The sequence below is a fragment of the Trachemys scripta genome, chromosome 5 (assembly GCF_013100865.1).
Source record: "Trachemys scripta elegans isolate TJP31775 chromosome 5, CAS_Tse_1.0, whole genome shotgun sequence".
Classification (NCBI taxonomy): Eukaryota; Metazoa; Chordata; order Testudines; family Emydidae; genus Trachemys; species Trachemys scripta.
In genome coordinates, this window is record NC_048302.1 from 133,801,100 (window position 1) to 133,825,103 (window position 24,004).

At 40.1% G+C, this 24,004-nt stretch overlaps 1 protein-coding gene across 3 annotated transcripts in view; it reads left to right on the forward strand.

The window, feature by feature from the left end:
• ATRN (attractin) overlaps positions 1–24,004 on the forward strand; it is a 239,209-nt gene that overhangs the window by 119,519 nt on the left and 95,686 nt on the right. For all 3 annotated transcript variants that reach the window (XM_034772107.1, XM_034772109.1, XM_034772108.1), the window contains exons 20-24: positions 1,863–1,956; positions 8,907–8,959; positions 10,577–10,671; positions 14,025–14,103; positions 14,476–14,633. In XM_034772107.1, the coding sequence (XP_034627998.1) occupies positions 1,863–1,956; positions 8,907–8,959; positions 10,577–10,671; positions 14,025–14,103; positions 14,476–14,633 (479 nt within the window). The remainder of the gene's footprint in view (positions 1–1,862; positions 1,957–8,906; positions 8,960–10,576; positions 10,672–14,024; positions 14,104–14,475; positions 14,634–24,004) is intronic.

Below are 24,004 nucleotides of genomic sequence, written 5' to 3' on the forward strand. Positions count from 1 at the left end.
CTGAAATCTTGAAGGGTGACCAGAAATAATCAGTTCAGTTTACTGATTACAGATAATGCTTCTTTGGTTTAATAAATCAGTTAGTTTTAAATACAAAATATGTTTGATAAACTTCGATATTTTTTTCTAATGTATCCAGCACATTTAAGCTTGTTTTAGTGAATTAAAGAGAATCAACCTTTGGAAAATAACTAAAAAGTCCAAATGCAAAACACAATTAAAATCAGTGATTTAAATCAAGGTTTTCTGCTTGCTTATTTAAATCGTGATTAAAATCAGTGATGTAAATTGCTCTAATTTGAATCAAGCCATCCTGATAAGGTCAAATCATTTACATCAGAAGGCTGAAGAAACTGCTTTTATAATCCTGGAAGTGTCTAGTTCAGTTCTTCTTCAGAAGCCATGTACATTTCCCTTTCACACGCATCCCTTGCGAAGGTACAGGAGATAAGTCTGCCTTTCAGTCCTTTACTTGAACAGCTCACAAAAGGAATCTAGACACTGTTTGAAAGGAACTGTGATAGCTTTTCATCTAATTTTCATCTAACATCAAGAAGGATGTTGATAAATTCGAGAGGATTCAATGAAGAACCATGAGAGTGATTGAAGGATTAGAAAACATGCTTTATAGCGATAGACTCGAGCTTAATCTGTTTATTTTAGCAAAGAGAAGGTAAAGGGGTGACTTGATTACAATCTGTAAATATCTACAAAGGAAACAAATATTTATTAACGGACTCTTCAATCTAGCAGAGGAGGATATAACATGAGCCAGTGAGTGAAAGTTAAAGCTAAACAAATTCAGACTGGAAATAAGGAATACAGTTTTAACTGGGAGGGTAATTAAGCAATGGAACAATCTACAAGGGGCCAGGGTGGACTCTCTATCACTGACAAGGATTGGACGTTTTTCTGAAAGATATGCCCTAAGAATTATTTTTGGGGAAGTTCTCTGGCCTGTATTATATAGGAGGTCAGACTAGATGATCACTATGGTTCCATCTAACCTTGGAATCTATGAACCTATGAATTATATTAAATTAACTCTAAAGAAAAAATGTCTTGTGCCTTTACTACTCCTTTATGAATAAAGATGTCAGAGTTTTTTCTCAAAAAGAACAGGAGTACTTGTGGCACCTTAGAGACTAACAAATTTATTTGAGCATAAGCTTTCATGGGCTACAGCCCACTTCATCGGATGCATGTAGTGGAAAATACAAGAGTTTTTTCTGCTTGTTTACCGTTGGAAATACCAGGGATATCAAGTCTTCGTTTTTCCTGGAGAAACCTTCAACTCCCAAAAGAAGAGGTAGAAGCGTTGAATTGTTCACGCAGAGCTTTTCTCCCAAATGTTTGTCAGGAGTTTGAGTAAAATAGGTATTAATATTGTTGTCTGGTATTGTAAACAATGACCAGCTCCTCCTTTTTGAATTTTCATTCCCTTGTGATGTCATCACATTAGTACACCAGTTCTTCAAAGTGTCCTCCAGCAGAAATAGGGCGGTTGAGGATTCATAGATTTTATTGTATTTTTTTTAAGGCCAGAAGTGACCATTGTGATCACCTAGTCTGACTTCTTGCATAACAAAGACCACAGAACTTCACCCAGTGATTCCTGTATATGGTGATATTCTTAATGTTATCCCCACTCCCAAAAAACATAAAACAAACCAAAAATCTGATAAGTTCCCAACTGATATTGAGGTCTTTAAGCATCATAAAGAATCAAATGGGCACAAGTATGTTTTTGGTATAGTTCATCTTTAACACATTGCAGTTCTCTGCCTAAATGTTTTTAATCACTATAAACAAATCTGTCCCTACTGTTTTACTCAAAACTATTTTTTTTATCTCCTTTACAGCTTGCAAGTGTAATGGCCATGCCTCTATCTGTAATACAAATACAGGAAAGTGTTTCTGTACTACCAAAGGAATTAAAGGAGATGAGTGTCAACTGTGAGTTGCCATTTCTTATAAATATTTGCTATCCAAATACTGTACATAAACTAATTCTAAATAATGAAAAATGGATGTATTTAGTATGGCATTAAACATTTCCTAGTGCTGACATTTAACTAACTTCACCATTAATGAAATCAGCCGTAGTTTTTATATTGTGGTAGTGAGCAAAATGGTTTTCTCAAAATTACTATATTAAGAGTTTATCAACTGAGAGAGAACGTTATACAGATTTTAAAAGATTAAAAGTAAGGGTTTTTTTTTTTCTTTCAGAATTTACATACCACTGCACGTATCCCTATTTTTTATTTTTTTTTAATAGATGTAGACTGTCATTTTTAGGGCACTCTGTTTAAGCAGTTCCTGCAGGGATGGAGAGTTAATATATAGGAAATATAGATAAATCTCAGGTAAGTTTTGAAAGAGATCTGAACAAACTCTATTTTAAAGGAGCACAATGAGGTGTAAACAGTCACAAAATATAAGTGTAGAAAATGTTTTTACACAACCCTACTCTGCATCTGTCTTATCTGTTTAGATTTTAAGCTCTATGAAATAGAGATTGTCTGCTGTTGTGTTTGTACAGTGCCTAGTACAATGGGACCCCCATTCTTAAGCACTTAAGAAATATGGGGCGTGAAGGGGCCTGAAGAGGTCATCAAGTCCAGCCCCCTGCACGGATGCATGACCAGCTAAACCTACACTATCCCTGACATGTGGTTGTCCAACCTGTTCTTAAAAACCTCCAATGATGGGGATTCCACAACCTCCCTTGGAAGCCTATTCTGGTGCTTAACTATCCTTAGAGTTAGAAAGTTTTTCCTAATATCCAATCTAAATGACCCTTGCTGCAGATTAAGGTCGTTACGTCTTGTCCTTTCTTCAGTGGGCATGGAGAACAATTGATCACTGTCCTCTTTTCATACCAGCACTTAACATACTCAAAAACACTTTCAGTTGTCTTTTTCAAGACTAAACATGCCTAATTTTTTTTAACCTTTCCTCATAGGTCAGTTTTTTAAAACCTTTTTATTATTTTTTATAGCTCTTCTCTGGACATACTCCATTTCCCCCTCCCCCTTTTTCTTGAAATGTGGTGCCCAGAAGTGGTCAGTACTCCAGCTGAGGCCTCACCAGTGCCAAGTAGAGCGAGACAGTTACCTCCCATGTCTTACACACAACACTCTCTTGTTAATGCACCCCAGGATGATGATGGTCTTTTTTGCAACTGTATCACATTGCTGACTTATATTTAATTTGCGATTCCCTACATCTCCCAGATCCTTTTCTTCTGTACTACCACCAGAGCCATTTCTTCTGTACTACCACCTATCCAGTTATTCCTCATTTTGTAGTTATGCATTTGATGTTTACTTCCTAAATGAATTACTTTGCACTTGTCTTTATTCAATTTCAGCTTGTGGATTGCAGACCAGTTCTTCAATATATCATGCTTGTTTTGAATTCTAATCTTGTCCTTGAAAGTGCTACATTGGTGTCATCAGCAAGTTTTTTAAGCATACTTTCTGGTCCATTAGCCAAGTCATTAATAAAAATATTGACTAGTACTGGACCCAGGACAGACCCTTGTAGGACCCCACTAGATATGTCCCCCCAATTTGACAGTCCGATACTTTTGAGTATAGTCTTTTAAGCAATTGTGCACCCACCTTTTAATAATTCCATCTAGACCACGTCCCTAGTTTGTTTGAGAATGTCATGTGAGGCTGTGACAAAAGCCTTACTAAAATTAAAAAAAAAAAAAAAATCATGTCTGCTGTTTCCTCCTTATCCATTGGGTCAGTAGCCCTGTCAAACAAGGAAATTAGGTTGGTTTGGCATGAAACTATTCCTTGCAACCCTACTACCTTATACTTGGAACATTTGTTCCCCCTTTCACTGCCAATACTGAGAGCTTCGCAGCCCAAGCTAAAAAAGGGATAAGAGGGGCAAAACAGAGAGTTCCTCATCAAAGCAGATCTAGTCACCAGAGACCTCAGGCCCTCAGAGGAGTGCTAGTGAGGGTCTGGGTACTTCAGGTACCATGAAGCATGTTAAGACTTCAACTAAGTCCCATACCTCAGCAGTAAAGAGATTGGTACCAAAGACTTCCACTACCAGGAGACCAGCTTCAATGGAATCCTCGACTCCTTTGGTATTGTCGTCCGCGCCTCGCATGATGACCTCTGCCACACCATCGGTGCCGATACCGAGTTTGGTTGTGCCAGTACCACAGAAATTCCAGTACCTGAAAAACATTATGGTACTGAATGAGCCTGAGTCTCCGCTACTTGCAATCTCTGGATGCCTCTCAGTAATGAGGTTGGCTGGTTCACCAACTGCTCATGTTTCTGGGAGACTTCTCTTCTCCATCTTTGACTATCTATGAGGAGTGGTTGTCACCTCTGATACAAGGTGGAAGAGCTTTCACTTCCACACAGAGCTTTCACTTCAAGCATCTCCAATTTATTCCAGGAGATGTTACTCTCTGTTGCAAAGGCAGGACACCAGACTCCTGCCATCCAACTTTTGGGATGACCAGCATTGAATTCTTCCCTGCAAGTCATTGGTCTTCCTGGGATCCATGGGCAATGGATCACCGGCAGTTTTCAGTAATCTCACCTCAGTCCCTAGGGGAACATGGAAGACCTGGTTCCCTGGTACAGTGCATCTCTCCTCCCCATTCTTAGCCCGAGGAGACCTTTTATTTATCTTTTACCACAGGAACATCAATAACAGTTCAGCTCCATAACAAAGGAGAGTGAGCTGTTGGCAAAAATTTCACTGCGGTCCTCACACGATGTGGCAGAGACGGCAGCCAGGTCTATTTTCACTATATTAGTGATGAGGTGACCTTCCTGGCTTCAGTTGTCTGGTTTTCTGCGGGAAGGAAAATTGATTGTGGAAGATTAACCTTTCGATAGCCAGAAGCTTTTTGCAGATTCCATGGACGACTTGCTTCATACCCTAAAGGACTCTAGGGCAATACTTAAGTCTTTGGGATATACATACCTGCAAATAAAAGAAAGTTCAGCAGGTCTCAGTTAGCGCAAAATCCCGCTCTGCTCTATTTTCAGCCTTCCATTGGACACCTTAAACTACCAGAGGTCACGCTTTTCAAAGAAAAAGCCTTCAGTTACCTCGACTGCTTCATCCTAGCCTTCAGTGTCTTCCAAATGCCAGTTTTGATTGTTTGGGCCTGAGTCCAGACCAACCAATGACCAGGTTTTATCATCTGCACAACACAATTCCATTTCCTCAATTTGAACACTGCCTCTCTCTATTTCCTCAAGCGTGCAAGGCTATAAAATTGGACAAATGGATATTGGAAGCCATTACTTTGGGTTATACTACCCAATTTACCTCTGTTCCTCCCTTGCAACCCCCTTCCCTGTCCTTCTTCAGGGTCTCCTCTCACAAGCAATTGCTGACACAAGAGATGTCATCACTCCTAAGTCTAGGAGCCATGGAGCCAATCTCATTTCAACACAGGGGAAAGGGATTCTATTCAAGATATTTTCTGATACGGAAGGAAAACAGGGTTTGGAGACTGATACTAGATCTCAGACAATTGAACAAGCATGTCAGACTTCTGAAATTCTAGATGGTGTCCTTAGCAGCTGTAATTCTGTCCCTGGAATTAGGAGACGGATTTGCGACCTTTGATCTAAAAACGCCTACTACTTTTGTGAGACAGGTGAATCTCATTTTCAATCACAGTCATTATCAGTATTGGGTCCTACTCTTGGCCTGTCATCCACCCCAAGGGTGTTCTGAAACAGCATGGTGGTCGTAACTGCCTACCTCTGTTGTGTCAAGTATCCGAGGGGTAGCCATGTTAGTCTGGATCTGTAAAAAGCAACAAAGAGTCCTGTGGCACCTTATAGTATAACAGATGTATTGGAGCATAAGCTTTCGTGGGTGAACACCCACTTCATCATTCGCATGTGGTTATTCACCCACGAAAGCTTATGTTAGTCTATAAGGTGCCACAGGACTCTTTGGTACTTTTTACCTCTGTTGTCTTTCCCTACCTCGATGGCAAGCTCCTCAAAGGTCAGTCACATCAGGAGGCGCAGTTCAAATAACAACTTCACTATTCCAAAGTTTAGGCCTGCAGATAAATCTCAGAATCAGTCTTGACCCCCTACAGAATGAATTCGCTTTATAGGGCACTTCTGGATTCTAGAATGGCAGAATTTATCTCCGACAGGTTCTTTGCTCTAAATAGCCTTATACAAACAACATTGCTCAGCCCTCAAGTTCCAACAAGGACATGTCTGCAACTGCTGGGACGCATGGCAGCTTGTGGTTTTGTGGCACAAAACGCCAGGTTGCATCTTTTGATGCCTCTAGGAGTGGCTCAGGATTGTTCATACACCCAGCGCAAACAGTCTCAACAAGCAAGTACCTGTACCCAATCGGGTCCTACAGTCACTCATCTGGTGGCAGAATCTATCCAAAGTTTATGCACGATTTCTGTTCAACCAATCCCTCCTATAGTCATATTAACATTGGACACTTCCCTCTTGGAATGGGGAGCACAGTTGGGTCCTCATGCAGACCATGGAAAATGATCACAACAGGATCACCGCTTACACATCAATTTGTTGGAATTAAGGGTGGTCAGAAATGCTTTCCTCTGCTTTCTTCCCCTACTCAAAACAAGTCCACCAAGATCATGACAGACAACATAGCATGCATGTATTAAATCAATCGTCAGGGCAGAGTGTGTTCTTCTTACTCTGCCTCTAAGTGGTGAAACTTTGGAACTGTTTCATAGCCAGATAGTCATCTGGGTTTCTTACCTTCAGATATACAAAACACCATGGCCGATGATCTGAGCAGACATTTGTCCTTAAATTACAAATAGGATTTGGACTCTTTGAGTGCTCAATAAAATACTCCTGACTTAGGGATTTCCAGAGATGAATTTTTTTGCCACAGCAGTCAACACAAAACGAAAGGAAATTCTGTTCCAAAGGGGGTCTCGATCAGCAATCTCTAGGAGATGCTTTCCTCATTACATGGACAAAGGGTCTTCTCTATGCAGATCCTCCAACTCCATTGCTCTTAAAGGTCCTTATCAGGAACAGAGAGGACAAAGCCAAAGTCATTTTGATTGCACCAAACTTGGCCAATATAAGTTTGGTTTTCGAACCTCCTCAGACTCACCTCTAACCCTTTGTGAAGGCTACAGATAAAACCTCCAATATTGTCTCAGGATGTGAGTCAGACCTTTCACCCCAATCTTAGTTCCTCAGTGGTTCTCAGGACAAGAGACCTTATGCTTATCAGAAGTACAAAGATACTGTTGAATAGCAGAAAGAAATCTAATAGACATACTTACCTTCAGAAATGGAGACGTTATAGCCTTTAGTGTAACCAGTACCATCTGTTTTCTGTCCAGTCATCTTTCCTCAATCTTGGACTACGTGTTGGAATTGAAAAATTCAGGCCTTTCTTGGAGTTCCATCAAGGTTAATTTAACAGCAATAACAGCTTTCCACGTGCCAGGAGAAGGTTTATTGTTTTTTTTCACGCATCCAACCACAGTGAGATTCGTAAAAGGATTTATAAATCTTTTCCCCCTACACTGCTTTGGGTTTTCAGCCTGGTTCTTAACCATCTCATGAAACAGCTATGTGCTCACTTTTATATCTGTCTATGAAGACAGCCTTCTTGGTGGCCATCATTTCTGCTCAAAAGGATGGGGAGACGGGGGCCTCTAGTTGAAGACCCTCCTTTTTACTTTGTTCTCCAAGGAGAAGGTACATTTATGACCTCATCCAAAGTTCTTACCTAAGATGTCCTCAGGAGTCCATATCAACCAAACTATTCATCTTTTGTTTTTTCCCCTAAGTTGCATCAGTTTACACAAGAGCTGCCTTTTCATACATTAGCTGTTAAGAGAGCATTAGCTTTTCACTTGGACAGGACTAGGCCATTCAGGAAGACGCCCCAGACTTTGTTTCCATTGCAGATAAGTCTAATGGAGCTCCTATCTTTACTCAGAAACTTTCTAAATGTATCTCCTGGATGTATTATTGCCTGCTTTGGTTTCCCTGCAGTTACACCTCCCCTAAGAGTGAGTGCACGTTCTACTAGATCACTGTCTGTATCTCTACTCAGAGATGTTCTCATTGCTTAAATCTGCAGGGCTGCAACATGGTCCTTGATGCACATGGTTTCTAACCACTGCGCCCTAATTTACGCCACATGATCAGATGCGGCAATAGGCAACACCGTTTTCTCTCTGGTGATGGATTCTGTTCCAAAACTTCCACCTCCTCAAAGGGTTACTGATAGGGAGTCACCTAAAGTAGAGTGCCCAGAGGGAGTCTATCTGAAGAAGTTGTTACTCATGTTGTGCAGTAACTGGAATTCTTCAAGGTGCATTCCCCTGTGGGTGCTCCACTACCCACCGTTTTCCCCTCTGTTTAGGAGTTGCCTGTGTAGGCTTTGTGATAGAGGAAGAACTGAGAGCGGTTTGCCCGCTCCACCATGTGAAGCCTTGGTACGGGGCACAAGGTTGTGCAGGGCGCATGTGTGGGCAGAATGGACACTGCTACCAAAAATCTCTGTTCAGAGGCACAGGGGCACGTGCACACCTAAAGTGAAGCACCTGCAGGGGGACACAGCTTGAAGAACTCCCATTACTGCACAAGGTGAATAACCTCTCCTTCCTGTAATTTTTATACTTCGGTTTCATCGCTTTCTACTTGCTTGCTTGGGTCTTCCAAGTTTCCATGGTTTCTTCAATATCTCATTACAGCTTCAGACTTGCACCTTTTTGTTTTTAATTGTATACAGTTATCTTCTGAACTCAAGCTGTGTTCTGTAATTGTTTTTAAATGGGTAGAGATTCAAGCCAAAAAAAAAAAAAATAGAGAGAGAGAAAATAAGACTGAAAACCAACATTGATTTAAAAAAAATATTCTTTTTAGGTGTGAAGTAGAAAATCGATACCAGGGAAATCCACTTAAAGGAACATGTTATTGTAAGTAGAACTGCTTTTCTTTGCCTGAAAATAGTAAATGTCTTATTTGATATATATGACCAAATAAGTTACAACTATTTTACGTAGCACAGCATCTGTTTATATGCAGGTGGGTTAGGACAGTGGTTCTCAAACTGTGGGTCGGGACCCCAAAGTGGGTCGCGACCCTGTTTTAATGGGGTCGCCAGGGCTAACATTAGACTTGCTGGGGCCTGGGGCCAAAGCTGAAGCCCAAGCCCCACCACCTAGGGCTGAAGCCTGAGCCTCGGGTTTTGGCTTCACCCCCACCTCTCCACCCCAGTCGTGGCAGGGCTTGGATGAGCTCGGGCTTGGTTACCCCCCGCCCTCCCCATGGTTGTGTAATAATTCTTGTTGTCAGAAAGGGATCACAGTGCAATGAAGTTTGAGAACCCCTGGGTTAGGAAATATTGTCATTACACTATTAAAATTCAGATTATCCTAGTGGATACTCTTATTTTACCACTCTTAAATATTTGAGATCAACACTTTTAGAAAGACATTAGATGGGAAAATTATCTTAAATTAAATAGCAATGAAGGGTTCAGACAGGATTTCTAAGGGGGTGTGGAAATTAGAAGTTTGCTAAATCCTGCTTGGGCAGTTGAGGAGCAGCATTGATAGGTTTTAAGATAATCTTGTGCAGTTATCAAACAACAATGTTGCTTATGCCAACCACATGGGAAAGGAGAAACAGCACAGTGTAGGGGAGGCTTCTTGGTAGTAATTTTGAAGCCCAGTAGACTGGGAACATTATGATGTCTTTAAAAATGTTATTGTCAGTGCTATCTATTGTCATGATAGCCACAAATACTTCATTAAATATTTAGGTCCTTTGTACACTCCCCTTGAGCCCAGTAGAGTCTGCAGTGGACTGGATTAGGCTTCTTTCAGGTGAGGGGAGGGGAGGGGAAAAGAGAAAAGAACAAGATAAGATATCGGTGGGTCATGAAGCCTCAACCCACTTTTTGAAAAAGGCCTTGTTTTATTAGCCAATTTTATTGTATTTGCCTGGCCTTTGATTTTTCCCAAATGCAGTGAAAACGTGGTGGTTCACCAGTTTTGCTAGATGGGTGAATGTTTTTCCCCACCCTGTTCTAATGGGAACATTGTATTCTGCCATCCGAGAATATGTTTGGTCTTCCTTAAACTCCCATAACATTGATAAGCAGTTTTAATAGATACTTTAGACTTGGTGAAACTACAAGAACCAAGCAAAATGTGGTTAAATTGTGTAGTCATCCACATTTCCCTTTTACCAAGTTCTCTTAGGATGGAGGCTTTTATCAGATGTTCTGCTTGAAAAATGTAAACCTTTATCCTTTTCCCGCTTCCTCTTCCAAAAAAAGGTTGGGTTAACTTTAATAGAGTAGGATATAATACCCTCCAAGGTCGGGATAGTGAGGTATCTAAAGTGTTCCTTATTCTCTCCCAAACTCAAATTTCTGTTGGGGACAGATTATAACAGTGCAGTAACTCTCTCTTGTTGCAGTAAGCTGTTTTCTAATTTAGTGTAAGCAATCAGTTACCTGCCTTGCTTTCCAGAAGCTTGTTTTATTTCAAGACATTTTTTCACTTTTTTGCATGTATTCTTTATAGATACTCTTCTTATTGACTATCAGTTCACCTTCAGCCTTTCCCAAGAGGATGATCGCTACTATACTGCAATCAATTTTGTAGCAACACCTGAAGAGGTGAGTATGGTCTCTTCCATTTTGGACTCCCACATTTCATACTTTGTTTCGAATGTCTGCCATCTCCTTGCCCTGAAGAGAGTGGCTCATACAGTTCTTTGAACAGAACTACCGTCTTGGTGCACATGCGTAGTTCATGTCCTAGCCAGAATGTCCTCAATCTGTGTAGCTACATCTTGCTTCCTTGAAGCACCGAATGTTTGTGGCCAAAGTGGGGCATAAGGAACCGCAGCCTAAACCTGCGGTTCAGTTGCTTTGTACTGCTGGAATATGTAGACAAACCCTCTAGCTTTTTCTTGTTGCTTGCCGTTGGTCTTGTATCTTATTGTGTCTACTTGCTTCACTTTCTTTTACTCTAATATAGTTAGTCAGTGTAGAATTATGCCATGGCACAGTTCATTCTGTTGTTTATTTTGCTTTTCTTCCTGGTGCAAAAGGCCATCTCTTTTTGGAATGGAAATATGGAGCAGTCCACGTAAGGTATCTAACTTCAAATGCAGCTCCTCATTCATGGTGACACCTGTGCATCAGTGAAGCTCACCTGCTAGGGAGGTATTCTTGTTGCTTCTCTTTCACCTCAGAGCTCAAAGAGAGGTCAGCCTCCAGTCACTCTGCAGGGAAAAAGCCCCTGGGCTAGCCAGAATAACTCTTAGTCAGTTAACACCAGGGCTCCTTCTAGGTTTAATAACCAGGTGAATTCAGAATCCCCAAATGCCTCAGATCCTGTAGGGCAGAAAAAGTACTGTTGGTCCAAACACTGTAGTGAGTTAATGCTGTCAGGCTCATCCTTAGAACTGAGGGGTGGAGAGACAGGAAAAAGCAGCAGTACTCCATTTCTTCAGTCAGACTCCAAGAACATCAGAATGTAGCTCAGAGGCCACCAGCACTGAGCTGGTTGTATATTGCCTAGTACAATGGGGCGTTGGTCCATCTTTGTGGTCTGTGGTGCTATTGCAGTACGAACAGGAGGCTCATTGATGCAGTGAATGACGCACACAAAATCACTTCCCATTTTTTTCAGTGTTCACATAATTCCTGCCAAAAGATGCTGTTGATGGGATAAGTCAAAGCAGTACTATCCTCTGTCTGCTCAATCCAGCTGAGTACAGGAACTTCTCCAAACACACACCTGAGCAGAGACTTTTCCTTGGAATGCAGCTTACAGTTTCTTGCTGGCTGCTCTTAAGGTGCCTCTTGGTTCTATGAGAGAGCTCTGCATTCTCCCTCAGGGTCAACAGCCACAGCCTCAAGGCTAATAATGGGGAAACCATGGCGTTGGGGGCCAGGATGACCTCCCCTTGGCACCCTTCAGTGTAATGAGGCCCCATGGGACCTGCACTCCATGACCAGGGGTGTCATTCCAAGTAAGGGCTCTGTTGTATTCAGTTAGATGGAATATATGGGCCCAAAGAGTCAAAATCATTAACATGGTGCTATTGCTGTCCAGCATTAACCAGTGTTAAAAAGGGTTTGGGGTTTGGTATACAGAGACCCCGGCCTGCTTAGTACCATGGCAAACACTATTAAGAATCTTTTGAATCCCTTATTAGGAATACAGAAAATAAGGGGGAAAAAAAATTAAAAAGCATTTAAAAAGGAGTGTATTAATAAGTTTCATCCTAAGAACATCCTTTCTTCCCTCTCCCTTTAGCCAGAGAGAGTCTTTAAAAACATGCCCACTTGTCTGAAAGTCTCTTAGATGGTATTACGGATGTTAGCTATCCTTTTGGGGGAAAAGAGAAAAAGTTACTTACAATCGGCAGGAGCTATTGTTACTGTCATTGAAGTCTGATCCCATTTCCTAGAAGACAAAACAAGAGAAATGCACACAAAAGAGAAAAGTAAAGAACAACAAAGATAGAAAATACAACTTCTGTCTCTGGTGTTATCTCTCACTTGCAGCTTCACTGCTAGAGAAACACAAGCACAGCAGAAGGTCTTATCAGCAACTCTGAGACCTGACAAATTTGTACCAGCATCGGGATGTTTAGGGCATTGCTTTTAGCTGCCTTTCCAGGCTCAGGCTTGCAGCAATGTTGCAAAATATGCATTGTTGTCTAATCAAGACAATTAGATGGTCAAAAGGAAAAAGGAGAGTGCTAGGAAAGAGAAGAAATATGGTCGGAAGGAAAAGAACCTTTTGGGAAATAGGGGAAAGAAGGAAAAGAGAAGGATGTGTATGAGACAAAGCCTCACATGTCCGGTGATATTTGGGATTAGCATGAGCCAGTTGAGTTGGCAATGGTGATGTCGTCTGGGGTCCCTCTTCCTTGGCCCAGTCTGCTCAGGACATCTCTCAGTATCAGGACGATGAAGAGTCCGAGGAGATGGTGGGGTTGGCAACTGTCATGATGAAGTTTTCACCTTCCTCTTCTCTAGGCAGCCACCCATCTGTATTTCCCCTCACCCCACATCTTTTTTGTTAAGGACCCCAAAAGAGAGTGATGGACAGAATAGTCCAATCCCCTTATTATTTTGTCCACCAATTAAGCCTCTTTTCTGACATACCAATTTTGGTTCATTAATTTCCAGTCCCATACTTTTCTTGTTGACCAAGCATGGTCTTAACACAGTCCTTGAGTTATATCAGGAGGCCTTTTTTTGTTCAGGCTAATTCAGTCTTTTTGCACTTTTTCCCCGTCAACATTTGTTATGAGTTACTGTGACATTTTGTGAACTTTCACTCATTTTTCACAGTTGAGCTCAGAGTTAGGGAAAATTTATAGGCCCACTTATCACAAAAGAGCCTACAAATTTATATTATAAAAAATTATATTATTACATATTATAAAAGAAGGCACAGATATTGGAGTGAGAGGAACATATGGAGGGCCATTGTCAGAGCAAACACGGAGTTGGGGAGGAATACCAATAAGAGACATGATTACATGATTTGAATCTAGACCAGGGCAGATATTTTGAGAGAATACAAGATTAATTATTTTATTGGGGGGGGGAGGAGAGTATTTAAAACAAAAAATTATCTGTGTTTGCATTAAAATATATTTGAATGCTGCTAGTGCCAACCATCCCAGAATAATACTTAGGATAGCTGCAAAGAGCCCTAAATGAATATGGTTTGGAATTACACTGCAGTAAACTTTTCTTTTGTGGGGAGATCCAAATGAAAATGTACAGCTATGTTCTATTTTATATACAGTGGGTCTTTAAAATGTGTCTTGCTAGATGCTAGTGCTCTCGCATGTAGACAAGTATTCTAGTTAACATATTGTGAAATAACACTCATTTTGACACTTTTTTTTTAGTGAGTTGCTTTCAAAACAGAACAATTTTAATGGAATGACATCTGTTAAAAATAATGGTTTTCTTCTCTCTCTTTTTCTCTAAATCAGCAAAATAGAGACCTGGACATGTTTATCAACGCATCTAAAAACTTCAACCTCAATATAACTTGGTCAACAAGTTTTGCAGGTAAAAGAGAAAAGTAAACCAGAATATGAACTGTATGAGAATAATTAAATAGTATACGTTACATTTTAGAAATTGGGATGTGGGAAAGAAATGAAATTAAGAAAGGAATTTTAGTTTTCTCTTCTCCAGTTTTCCAATTCTCACATCATGATAATGTGCATTGGAGACTGTTGAAATGCTGCTCTAATTTTTTATAATGCAATATTTTGTGTGTTCATTGATGCCACTAGTGAAATACAACTCAAAATTGCAGTCTTCAGATGAATAGTTCCTTTTACTGTCAGAGCCGTAGGATAATTGGTCCCCTTTGAAAATCACTTAAGATCTGCACTGAGAGCAAACTTTAATGCTACTTTTTAAATTCTGAAACAGCTGGCACACAGGCAGGAGAGGAGATTCCAGTTGTTTCAAAGTCCAACATAAAGGAATACAAGGACAGCTTCTCCAATGAGAAATTTGATTTCCGGAGCAATCCCAACATCACTTTCTTTGTTTATGTCAGCAACTTCACCTGGCCAATAAAAATACAGGTAAGAACTCTCTTAATAACTAACAGACGTACACTATTAACACAACTTGTCATCTCCTCCTTCCCTGAAGTGTCAGTAAATGTGATATGCTGTGCATTGTCTGAGTTGAGCCACAGCCTCAGATAGTGGAACACAGCACCAGACAAAGGATGAACAAAGATCTTTCCTTTGGCAAGCAATTCCAAAACGACTAATAATAAAATGGTGTCCCCTTCCCCCCCATTTTCTGGCATTGCCACTGTCTCCTACAGAACTGAAAATGGACCTGGGGAAATCTGCTGCTCCAGAAGCAAAGAAATTGGGCTTTTGATTATTTCAGGGGGCACTCAGCATGGTCCAGTGTTGTCATAGAAATATATTAAAAAAAAACCAGTCTTTAGCTTTTATAACAAATATATTATATTGTTCCTCACGGTCAGGAAAAAGTAACCAAATGTCAAAAAACGCAGGTCGTTGGTGTGGAAACGAACAGAGGAAGCTTTTGTTGGTTCTGCTGCCTCTTTTTATTTCTTGTTCTTGCTTACACACAGCTGGAGGCTTTGCTCCAGGAACGATGGGGCCTGTGGGTTAGTTCTCTTCTTTGGTTCAGTGCCCTGTGTTTATCCCTTTCTGTTCTGGTCACATGTGGCGCAAGTACACCGCATTACAGTAGTCCTACATCATCAGAGGGATTAGAACATAAGAATGGCCATACTGGGTCAGACACTTCGCTTATATTTTTGCTCAGTTCTGAAATCATATTCTCAGATACTTTGCAATAGACACCACAGTTGCCATTTTTAACCTAGTGAATCTGCACATTGTTTTTACTTTAAAATGCTTTTTCTTTTTGTGTTTTTTCTAGGTTAAACTTTTTTAAACTTTCTTTTTTATATCTAGTTTATTGGACTACTCTTTTTAGAAATCATTAGCAGGTACAGTACATCAGGATAATGTAAGACTTTTTTTGCCCAAGGTATGGTGGTAGTCAGAAAAATTACAAATAAAGTGGCACCTCCTACTCAACAGATTGAATACTCAGGTAACCAGAATCATTCCTGCTAATTTTGGTGGCAAAAAAAAGCAGGGTTTTTTTTATACTATTTTATGTTGTTGGCATGGAACCAGTACAGTTAATGAGAGGTGCATCTTTAACAGTTTCAAGGTTAAATATTGCAGATAAGTGTTTATAATACCACTTGACCCTAGGAAGATTCATCATCCACACTAACTAGCCTTAATACTCACTTCTGGTGCTTCAGTACCAGAACATTTTGTATATTCCAAACTCCCTATCCCTGTCACAGCTTCATGGCATAGGGATGTGTAGAACTTGTAAGGTGTTGTGGAAACCAAAAGGATATCCTGGCCTGGGAGACATGCAGAGTCAAATGGCAGCAGAGGCTCAGAAATGGTAGTGGAGAAAGCTCCAGAGAGCAAGAACTGTAGTCCATGGAGTCCTTGTTGCAGCTGCTGACAGTGCAAGTAGGTAAGAGAAGATCTGGCCATACTCTTATTCAGGCCTAGGTCAACTGCCAGCTGACTCTGGACTTCTGCTAGGCCAAGTGCCACTTTTGGGCCAGGAATACTTCCAGTGATTGGGGGAACAGGGTTGTGATCGAGACCTAGAATGAGGTGCTGTTGCTATAGAATGTCTTAATGAGTAATACAGTTTCTATATCTCTGGGGAACTTGTCCAGACACGAGAGTATAAATTCTTCCACGTGTACTTGCTGTTAACGAGAGTAGTAATTACTTTGTGAAAACTGGCAACCTCAGATGAGTACTGCTGATGGATATATGCATTTCATGTTGCTAAGCCTACTGTGGGGGCTATTTAGCTGGAGATGATAATACATAGTGCCCTACATAGGATGTGTAATCAAAGTGCACAATGTCTCTGAGATTATGAAGTGTTTTTGCAAGCTGTTTCCCAAATTGTGCTTGGACTGTTGATGACAACCATAGTTCTATTCTTTGCCCAGCAAGCATGATTGTCATCTGAAAAGGCTATTTTCCATGTTGGGTGGACAGGCCAGGGAAGTGAGGCAACAGCATTTCATTCACCAGAACCAGAAGCTGTAGTTCAGAACCCCAGACTGGCTGAGAGCAATAGGCATGCTGCTATGATTAGGGGGATGCTCTCAAAGGTTGGTTGTTTGCAGCAGCACAGTAACAAACTCAAGGAGCTGACTGAGGAGATATCTGAGCCATTAGCAATTATCTTTGAGAAGTGATGGAAGACGGGAGACGTTCCAGAAGACTGGAAAAGGGCAAATATAGTGCCCATCTATAAAAAGGGAAATAAGGACAACCTGGGGAATTACAGACCAGTCAGCTTAACTTCTGTACCCGGAAAGATAATGGAGCAAATAATTAAGCAATCAATTTACAAACACCTAGAAGATAATAAGGTGATAAATAACAGTCAGCATGGATTTGTCCAGAACAAATAGCATCAAACCAACCTGATAGCTTTCTTTGACAGGGTAACAAGCCTTGTGGATGGGGGGAAGCGGTAAATGTGGTATATCTTGACTTTAGTAAGGCTTTTGACACTGTCTCACATGACCTTCTCATAAACAAAATAGGGAAATACAACCTAGGTAGAGCTACTATAAGGTGGGTGCATAACTAGTTGGAAAATCATTCCCAGACAGTAGTTATCAGTGGTTCACAGTCATGCTGGAAGGGCATAACGAGTGGGTTCCCGCAGGGATTGGTTCTGGGTCCGGTTCTGTTTAATATCCTTATCAATGATTTAGATAATGGCATAGAGAGTACACTTATAAAGTTTGCCGACGATACCAATCTGGGTGGGGTTGCAAGTGCTTTGCAGGATAGGATTAAAATTCAAATTGATCTGGACAAACTGGAGAGATGGTCTTAAGTAAATAGGATGTAATTCAATAAGGAGAAATGCAAAGTACTCCATTTTAAGAAGGAACAATCAGTTGCACGCATACAAAATGGGAAATGACTGTCTAGGAAGGAGTACTGCAGAAAGGGATCTGGAGGTCATAGTGGATCACAAGCTAAATATGAATCAACAGTGTAACGCTGTTGCAAAAAAAGCAAACATCATTCTGGGATGTATTAGCACGAGTATTGTAAGTAAGACACGAGAAGTAATTCTTCCGCACTACTCCGTGGTGATTAGGCCTCAAGTGGAGTATTGTGTCCAGTTCTGGGCTCCACATTTCAGGAAAGATGTGGACAAATCGGAGAAAGTCCAGAAAAGAGCAACAAAAATGATTAAAGATCTAGAAAACATGACCTATGCGGGAAGATTGGAAAAAATTGGGTTTGTTTAGGCTGCAAAAGAGAAGACTGAGAGGGGACATGCTAACAGTTTTCAAGTACATAAAAGGTTGTTACAAGGAGGAGGGAGAAAAATTGTTCTTAACCTCTGAGGCTAGGACAAGAAGCAATGGGCTTAAATTTCAGCAAGGGAGGTTTAGGTTGGACATTAGGAAAAACTTTCTACCTGTCAGAGTGGTTAAGCACTGGAATAAATTGCCTAGGGAGGTGGTAGAATCTCTATCATTGGGGATTTTTAAGAGCAGGTTGGACAAACACCTGTCAGGGATGGTCTAATACTTAGTCCTGCCTTGAGTGCAGGGGATTGGACTAGATGACCTCTCAAGTTCTATGATTCTATGAAACATAGTGATGGCCTTGAGCTAGAATCAGGAGGTTCTCAAACTTCATTGCACCATGACCCCCTTCTGATAACAAATATTACTACATGACCCCAGGAGGGGGGAACGAAGCCAAGCCCCTTGTGGGGAATCGAGGGAAGGCCAAAACCTTAGCTCCGCTGCCCTGGGCAGGGGGGCCAAAGCCCAAGGGCTTCAGCCCCAGGCAGGGGGCCTGTAGCCTGAACCCCCCGGCTGAAGCCGGAGCCCCTGGGCGGTGGGGCTCGGTCTTCAGCTCTAGGTCCCAGCAAGTCTAATGCCATTTTTGGGGTCCCAACCCACATTTTGAGAACCATTGAGCTAGATTAATTGGCATCTGGAGGTGCAGGCAAAGGGGTGTTTTGGGGATGGGCCTGGAGGACCGTTATTCTTGCAGCTGTTAAATAGCAACCAGAATGTGTTCTGTGCCCTGCTTGTTTGCTCCCTGGAGAGGGAAGAAATTTTTTTCCCTTAGAGTAATAGTGACCGCACTCTGTGAAGTATAAACCCAACTCTTGTACTCCTTTTCACTCCCATTCTCTAGCTAATACAAAGATGAAATCATAAGTCGTGTGTTGAGTTTCTTTCATTACCTGAGTTCTCTGCATTATCCTCAGTGACACGTCTGTGACAGCGGGTTCTATGGTGCCTGACCTTGTTCCCCTTCTGGTGACACTTGCTCTTTCTGTCACCACACCACCATATACTTTGGTCCTGTTGAGTTTCGTGGGAGGCATTGATGGGACTTGCTTTGAGCAGATATAATTGTAAAGGTACTAGGAGTGCTTGAGAAATGTTCAAAGCAATTTTTTGTGTAGACAGTGTTTTTCAAGAATTCAATGAACTTTTTATTTTGCTAATAACAAAAATCAACTTTGCCATCTGTCAGATCCTAACTACTAAACTACCCTGTATTATTTACCTTGGTTTCCCTTGACGCACAATTATCATATGACTATTACAGATGCATTAGCAGGTTTGCTTTTCTTCATACTACTTGAAAAATTTGCCATAATGAATTCTAGGACACTGTATATATCATCCCACATTATGCTCCCCATTCTAATGCCAGAATCTGCCTAATTTGGCTCTTTTAAATGCCACATCTGAATTATGTGGCTTCTTCGCATTGCACATTCACCAACAGTAGCATATTTTCCTTAGTTCTGCGCAGATTTCTTAAATTCTCCTCTGCTTCCCCTGGGAAAATTCTGATCTTTGCCATAACTTTTTAAAAAAAATTAGTATCTCACAGTCCAATTATTTTCTTCTTTTCCCTTAATTCTTTATATTGCACAATTTTCTCCTCATGAACTTGAGCTAGTCTAGATTTATACATGATGTTGATAAACCTAGGGTCTCTTGCTCCAACAGTTGCTCCTTCCACTTCCTCATAATTCTTGCATAGCCGGTCACAGAATGCTTTTGTATAAAAGATGTACGGGGAAGAATTCCTAAAGGAGCATTGAAAAAGGTGGATGAGAAAATATAATTGTCCTCCAGGGTCTGCAGTGAGGGATTTAACCTTGCCTTTAAGGCTCTGTGTAATCTACCTCATCTCATTTTTTCCTACTCACTCAGTAGCATCTTATATTTCTCCCACTCCTCTCCCTTATTGTTTCCCTTGTTTTTCCACACTCAGCTTCTTACTTTCTGTGGTGGTGTTTCTTCACCTACCTTGTGAACTAATTTGGGAAGGGACTGCTTAATAACTGCTCCTTGATCGGAATTCCTAGACATTACTGGATTTTTTTTTAAATGAAACAGTCCATCCCCTCCCTCCTCCTTATCTTAAATCCCACACTTTTCAAGAATATTTCCTGCCTCCGCCTCTCTAGTAATCTCTCCACTCAACGCGCGTTCCTATATTATTGTTCATTGTTTTACCATGTATGTTCTATCGAATTTAGATTGCAAGTCCTTTGGGACAAGTAGCTTGGCTTAATTTGTTAGTTCAGACTCCATGTTGCAAAGTATCTAGGAGGTATTTTTTTAAGAAGGCTGCCTCCTGCAGTTTTGATCATTGCAGCAACATGTTTCATGTTTAAACTTTCTGCCAATACTTACAATGTGCTAATTTTCTTTTGAAACTACTGTTTTCAGTTCTTAAATTGTGGTGAATTCATTTAAAATGTGATAATTTCAAATTGTGGCTTGTGTGATAAGCTAGCAGACAGAGTAGTTCTATGTCATTTCTTTGCAACTTAAACATTTGTAGCCATTTTTCTTTATTCATATCTAATGATGTGTATTGCTCAGATTGGCCTTTTTGTTTTCTAGTTTGAATAGCATAATGAATATTCCTAGTACACAAGTTCTGTTGTACTAGCTCATTCTCATCTTTGTCATGTTCTGCATGATCAAGTCTGTCTAGTACAAAGCTTTTTTAAAAAGCTGTAGAAATCTACAGTAGATGATACTACTTAATTTTTTTAAAAAAATATTGCTCCTGAGGTCCTTAATTCAAATTTGCCCTGTGTTTCTGGCTCTCCTACCCCCTCTCCTTGCCTTTTTAAGCTGGACTCTGAGCATATAAATGCTCTTTTGTGCTAGAGATAGCTATGTTCCTGCCAATGCTGAAATCTGGCTTTTTTCCTCTGGTTGCTCCACCTCTCTCCAAAACCGCTTCAGTTAGTTTTTAAAGTATATTGGTGTAGGGTGTCTTTTTTTTCCTCCCCTACTTTTAGAAAATAATCATTTTAAATCCTTTCAGAATTAAAACTGCAAAATGTAGAGGGCCTTTTTTTAAAAAAGTTACAGAAATCTGTTTCTGGGTTAGCTCTGTCTGAATAACTTCCATTTTATGAAAGCCACGTTGTGGAGTTCATTTAAAAACTTAGTTTGCCAAGCTTCCTTTGAAAACACAGGTAAGTTCTTGTTGAAAAATGTCTTGGTATTCTTCTCTATTTGCCCTCTAGTTCTTCGCTGTTAGTAGATTTAGTTTGGCTTAATCATATTAAGCCTATGAGCATTGTATAAGGCATACTATTGACCTTTCCACTTCAGTTTATTCTATCTTGAATGTGCTGTATTAAGTAATCCTTACCAGAAGCAGGACAGACAATGTACCTCTAAAAATATCATTCTTTTTGGAATGGTCATGTGAAAGTGGTATGATGTAGCTAACGTTTTATTTTACCTGTAATCCTTGTCTTTTATGACAGTTTATAAAACTGTTGCTCTATTTGTACAGGAAAATAATCTCTTGGATTATAAAAATAATAGTTTTAGAATATCACAACTAAGGAGGAAGGAAATTCAACGTAGGAACTTGCAGTGGAATTTTACTGATTATTTGAATTGAAAACAGTGTTTTCCCTCTCAGTTTACATTTGTGAAACTGAAATACAGTATCTGACAAGCACCTAATGGAGAGAACGTGAAATCCTCTTTGATACTTGTGTAAACATCAGCAGTATTAAACTGACGTGCATTTACTTTGAACAAACTCCAGTAAATGAACTTCTCTTCAAAATTGCTAGTAGATCAAACATATAGATGCTAGTATAGCTAATTTGAAACCGATTTTAACAGCTTTAAGTTTTCTAATAAAGTAAGAGGCTAGCCAGGCAAGCGTATTTTGTGTATTTATGGTATTTTTTTACCACTCCAAATAAATATATACGTTGTTTTCTTGTGTCATGATTCTTGTACTGAGGCCATTGGGAGTACACAAATCCTAAAGTCTGGCTCTTTTTTCCTCTGTATATAACAAGTTAACATGGTCCCTGGAGATATAGTTTGTAACCATATCATTGACCATCAGTTTGGTTCATTTCTCTCTCCTGTGTTGGATTGAGTTCTCTTTACTGAATGACCTGACTGTTAAGTTATTCATAGATTCCAAAGCCAGAAGGGACCATTGTGATCAAGTAGTCTACCTCTTCTATAACACAGGCCATAGAATGTCCCTAAAATAATTCCTAGGGCAGATTTTTTAGAAAAACATCCAGTCTCAATTTAAAAATGGCCCCAATGAAGACTCCACTGCTACCCAGGGTAGATTGTGCCTTTATACTCGCTATCCTGAATTTGTGTAGCTTCCGTTTCCAGCCATTAGATCATGTTACACTTTTCTCTGCTAGATTGAGGAGCTCATTATAAAATGTTTGTTCTCCATGTACATACTGAAAGACTGTAATCTAGTCACTTTTATTAAGATAAATAAATTGAGGTCCTTGAGTCTATCACTATAAGGTATGTATTCTAACCTTTAATCATTCTCTTGGCTCTTCTCTGAACCCTCTCTAATTTATTAGCATCCTTATGAACCACATGTTCCAAAGAGCAAGGAAGGCATAACGACTTTTACAACCTCTTGCATATGAAGTATATTAAATATTCCTTTGCAGAATCTCACTATATGCTCACTACATGCCATTGGCTTGAAGAACTCCATCCCAACCACGTGAGGCTTAAGAAGACTTCCGTGGTAGAAGTGGCCATCACAGCATAATATTTCAGGGTAGAGCATCATGTTGCAATTGGACAGTTTAGGTTTTGAGGACCTGAAATATGGGGTGACCCCCAGTGGGACGGCTTCAGTTCACTTAAGTTGCAAAGCAACTTTGGCGGCCCCTTATATTAAAAAAGAAAGTTGCCATACTGTAGAATACAATATTCTCATGGGGCCCGGGGCCTGGGGCAAATTGCCCCACTTGCCCCCCCTCTGGGCGGCCCTGGATTTAATTACTACCATGGAGGGGGAAAGGGGATTGGGGAGTGGAGTATAGATGAAATTGTTTCTGCTGTTGATATCTGCATATCCCCAACCTCTGAAATGGTTTTTGTGTGAAGTTCAATCTTGGGGGGGTTTTTTTGTATTTCTCCAGCACATTTATTTCAGAAACTAAGCCCTATATAGTGTATTCTATATAGAGCTTTGATGCTTCCTACTTGCGGATATTTTAAATCACCTGCATAGCATGTGTCCCACTTTCTGGGGTTCTCATAAGCCAAGCATTTTAGGTATTTAAAAGGTGCTTCCCATCATGGTATCAAAGTATTTTGTGAATCCATTTAATATATCGAATCACTTACAAACTTATTTAGTGAAATAAATGAATGTGGAGCATGAAGATGGAAATCATCCACCTTTGTGAAATTGATAGTTGGCTTATGATTAAAGGCCGAAAACTCAAGCATAGAAATTGTAACAAATGGCAAAATTGAAAATTTAATTCGGCCTGTAACACATCCTAAATAAATCCATTTTTTAATTTACGTAAAGTATTCTTTTCATTGATAATCTAGATGAGGGCAGCTTAACCATTCATATAAATGTACACATTTAAGTTACACAGCACACCAATTACTCTTGAAATGAAAGCATTTTGTAAGGAGTATGTGTCAGTGGGACTGAAAGTGAAATTGGCACATTGGAACAGTTTGGGACTTGCATTCTATTTCATTATAAATGGAATTTCTTATTAGTGGATTCTATTGTACATAGCTTTTTATGTTTCCTCCAGTTTCTTATCAAATTTGGTCAAGATGGTTGTATCTTGTAGCAAGATGAACATATCACTTTTCCAAATCAAATAGTAATGAAATGAAACCTTTGAACATATAAGTATGGGAGTACTGTTCTTCTCTAAAAAGTGGTTATATAAAATGGCACCTCATGTAACAAATCTGCTTCCTTTGTTTATGGAGTCATAGCTACAGTAGAACCTCAGAGTTATGAATACTAGAGTTGCGACCTGACTGGTCAAC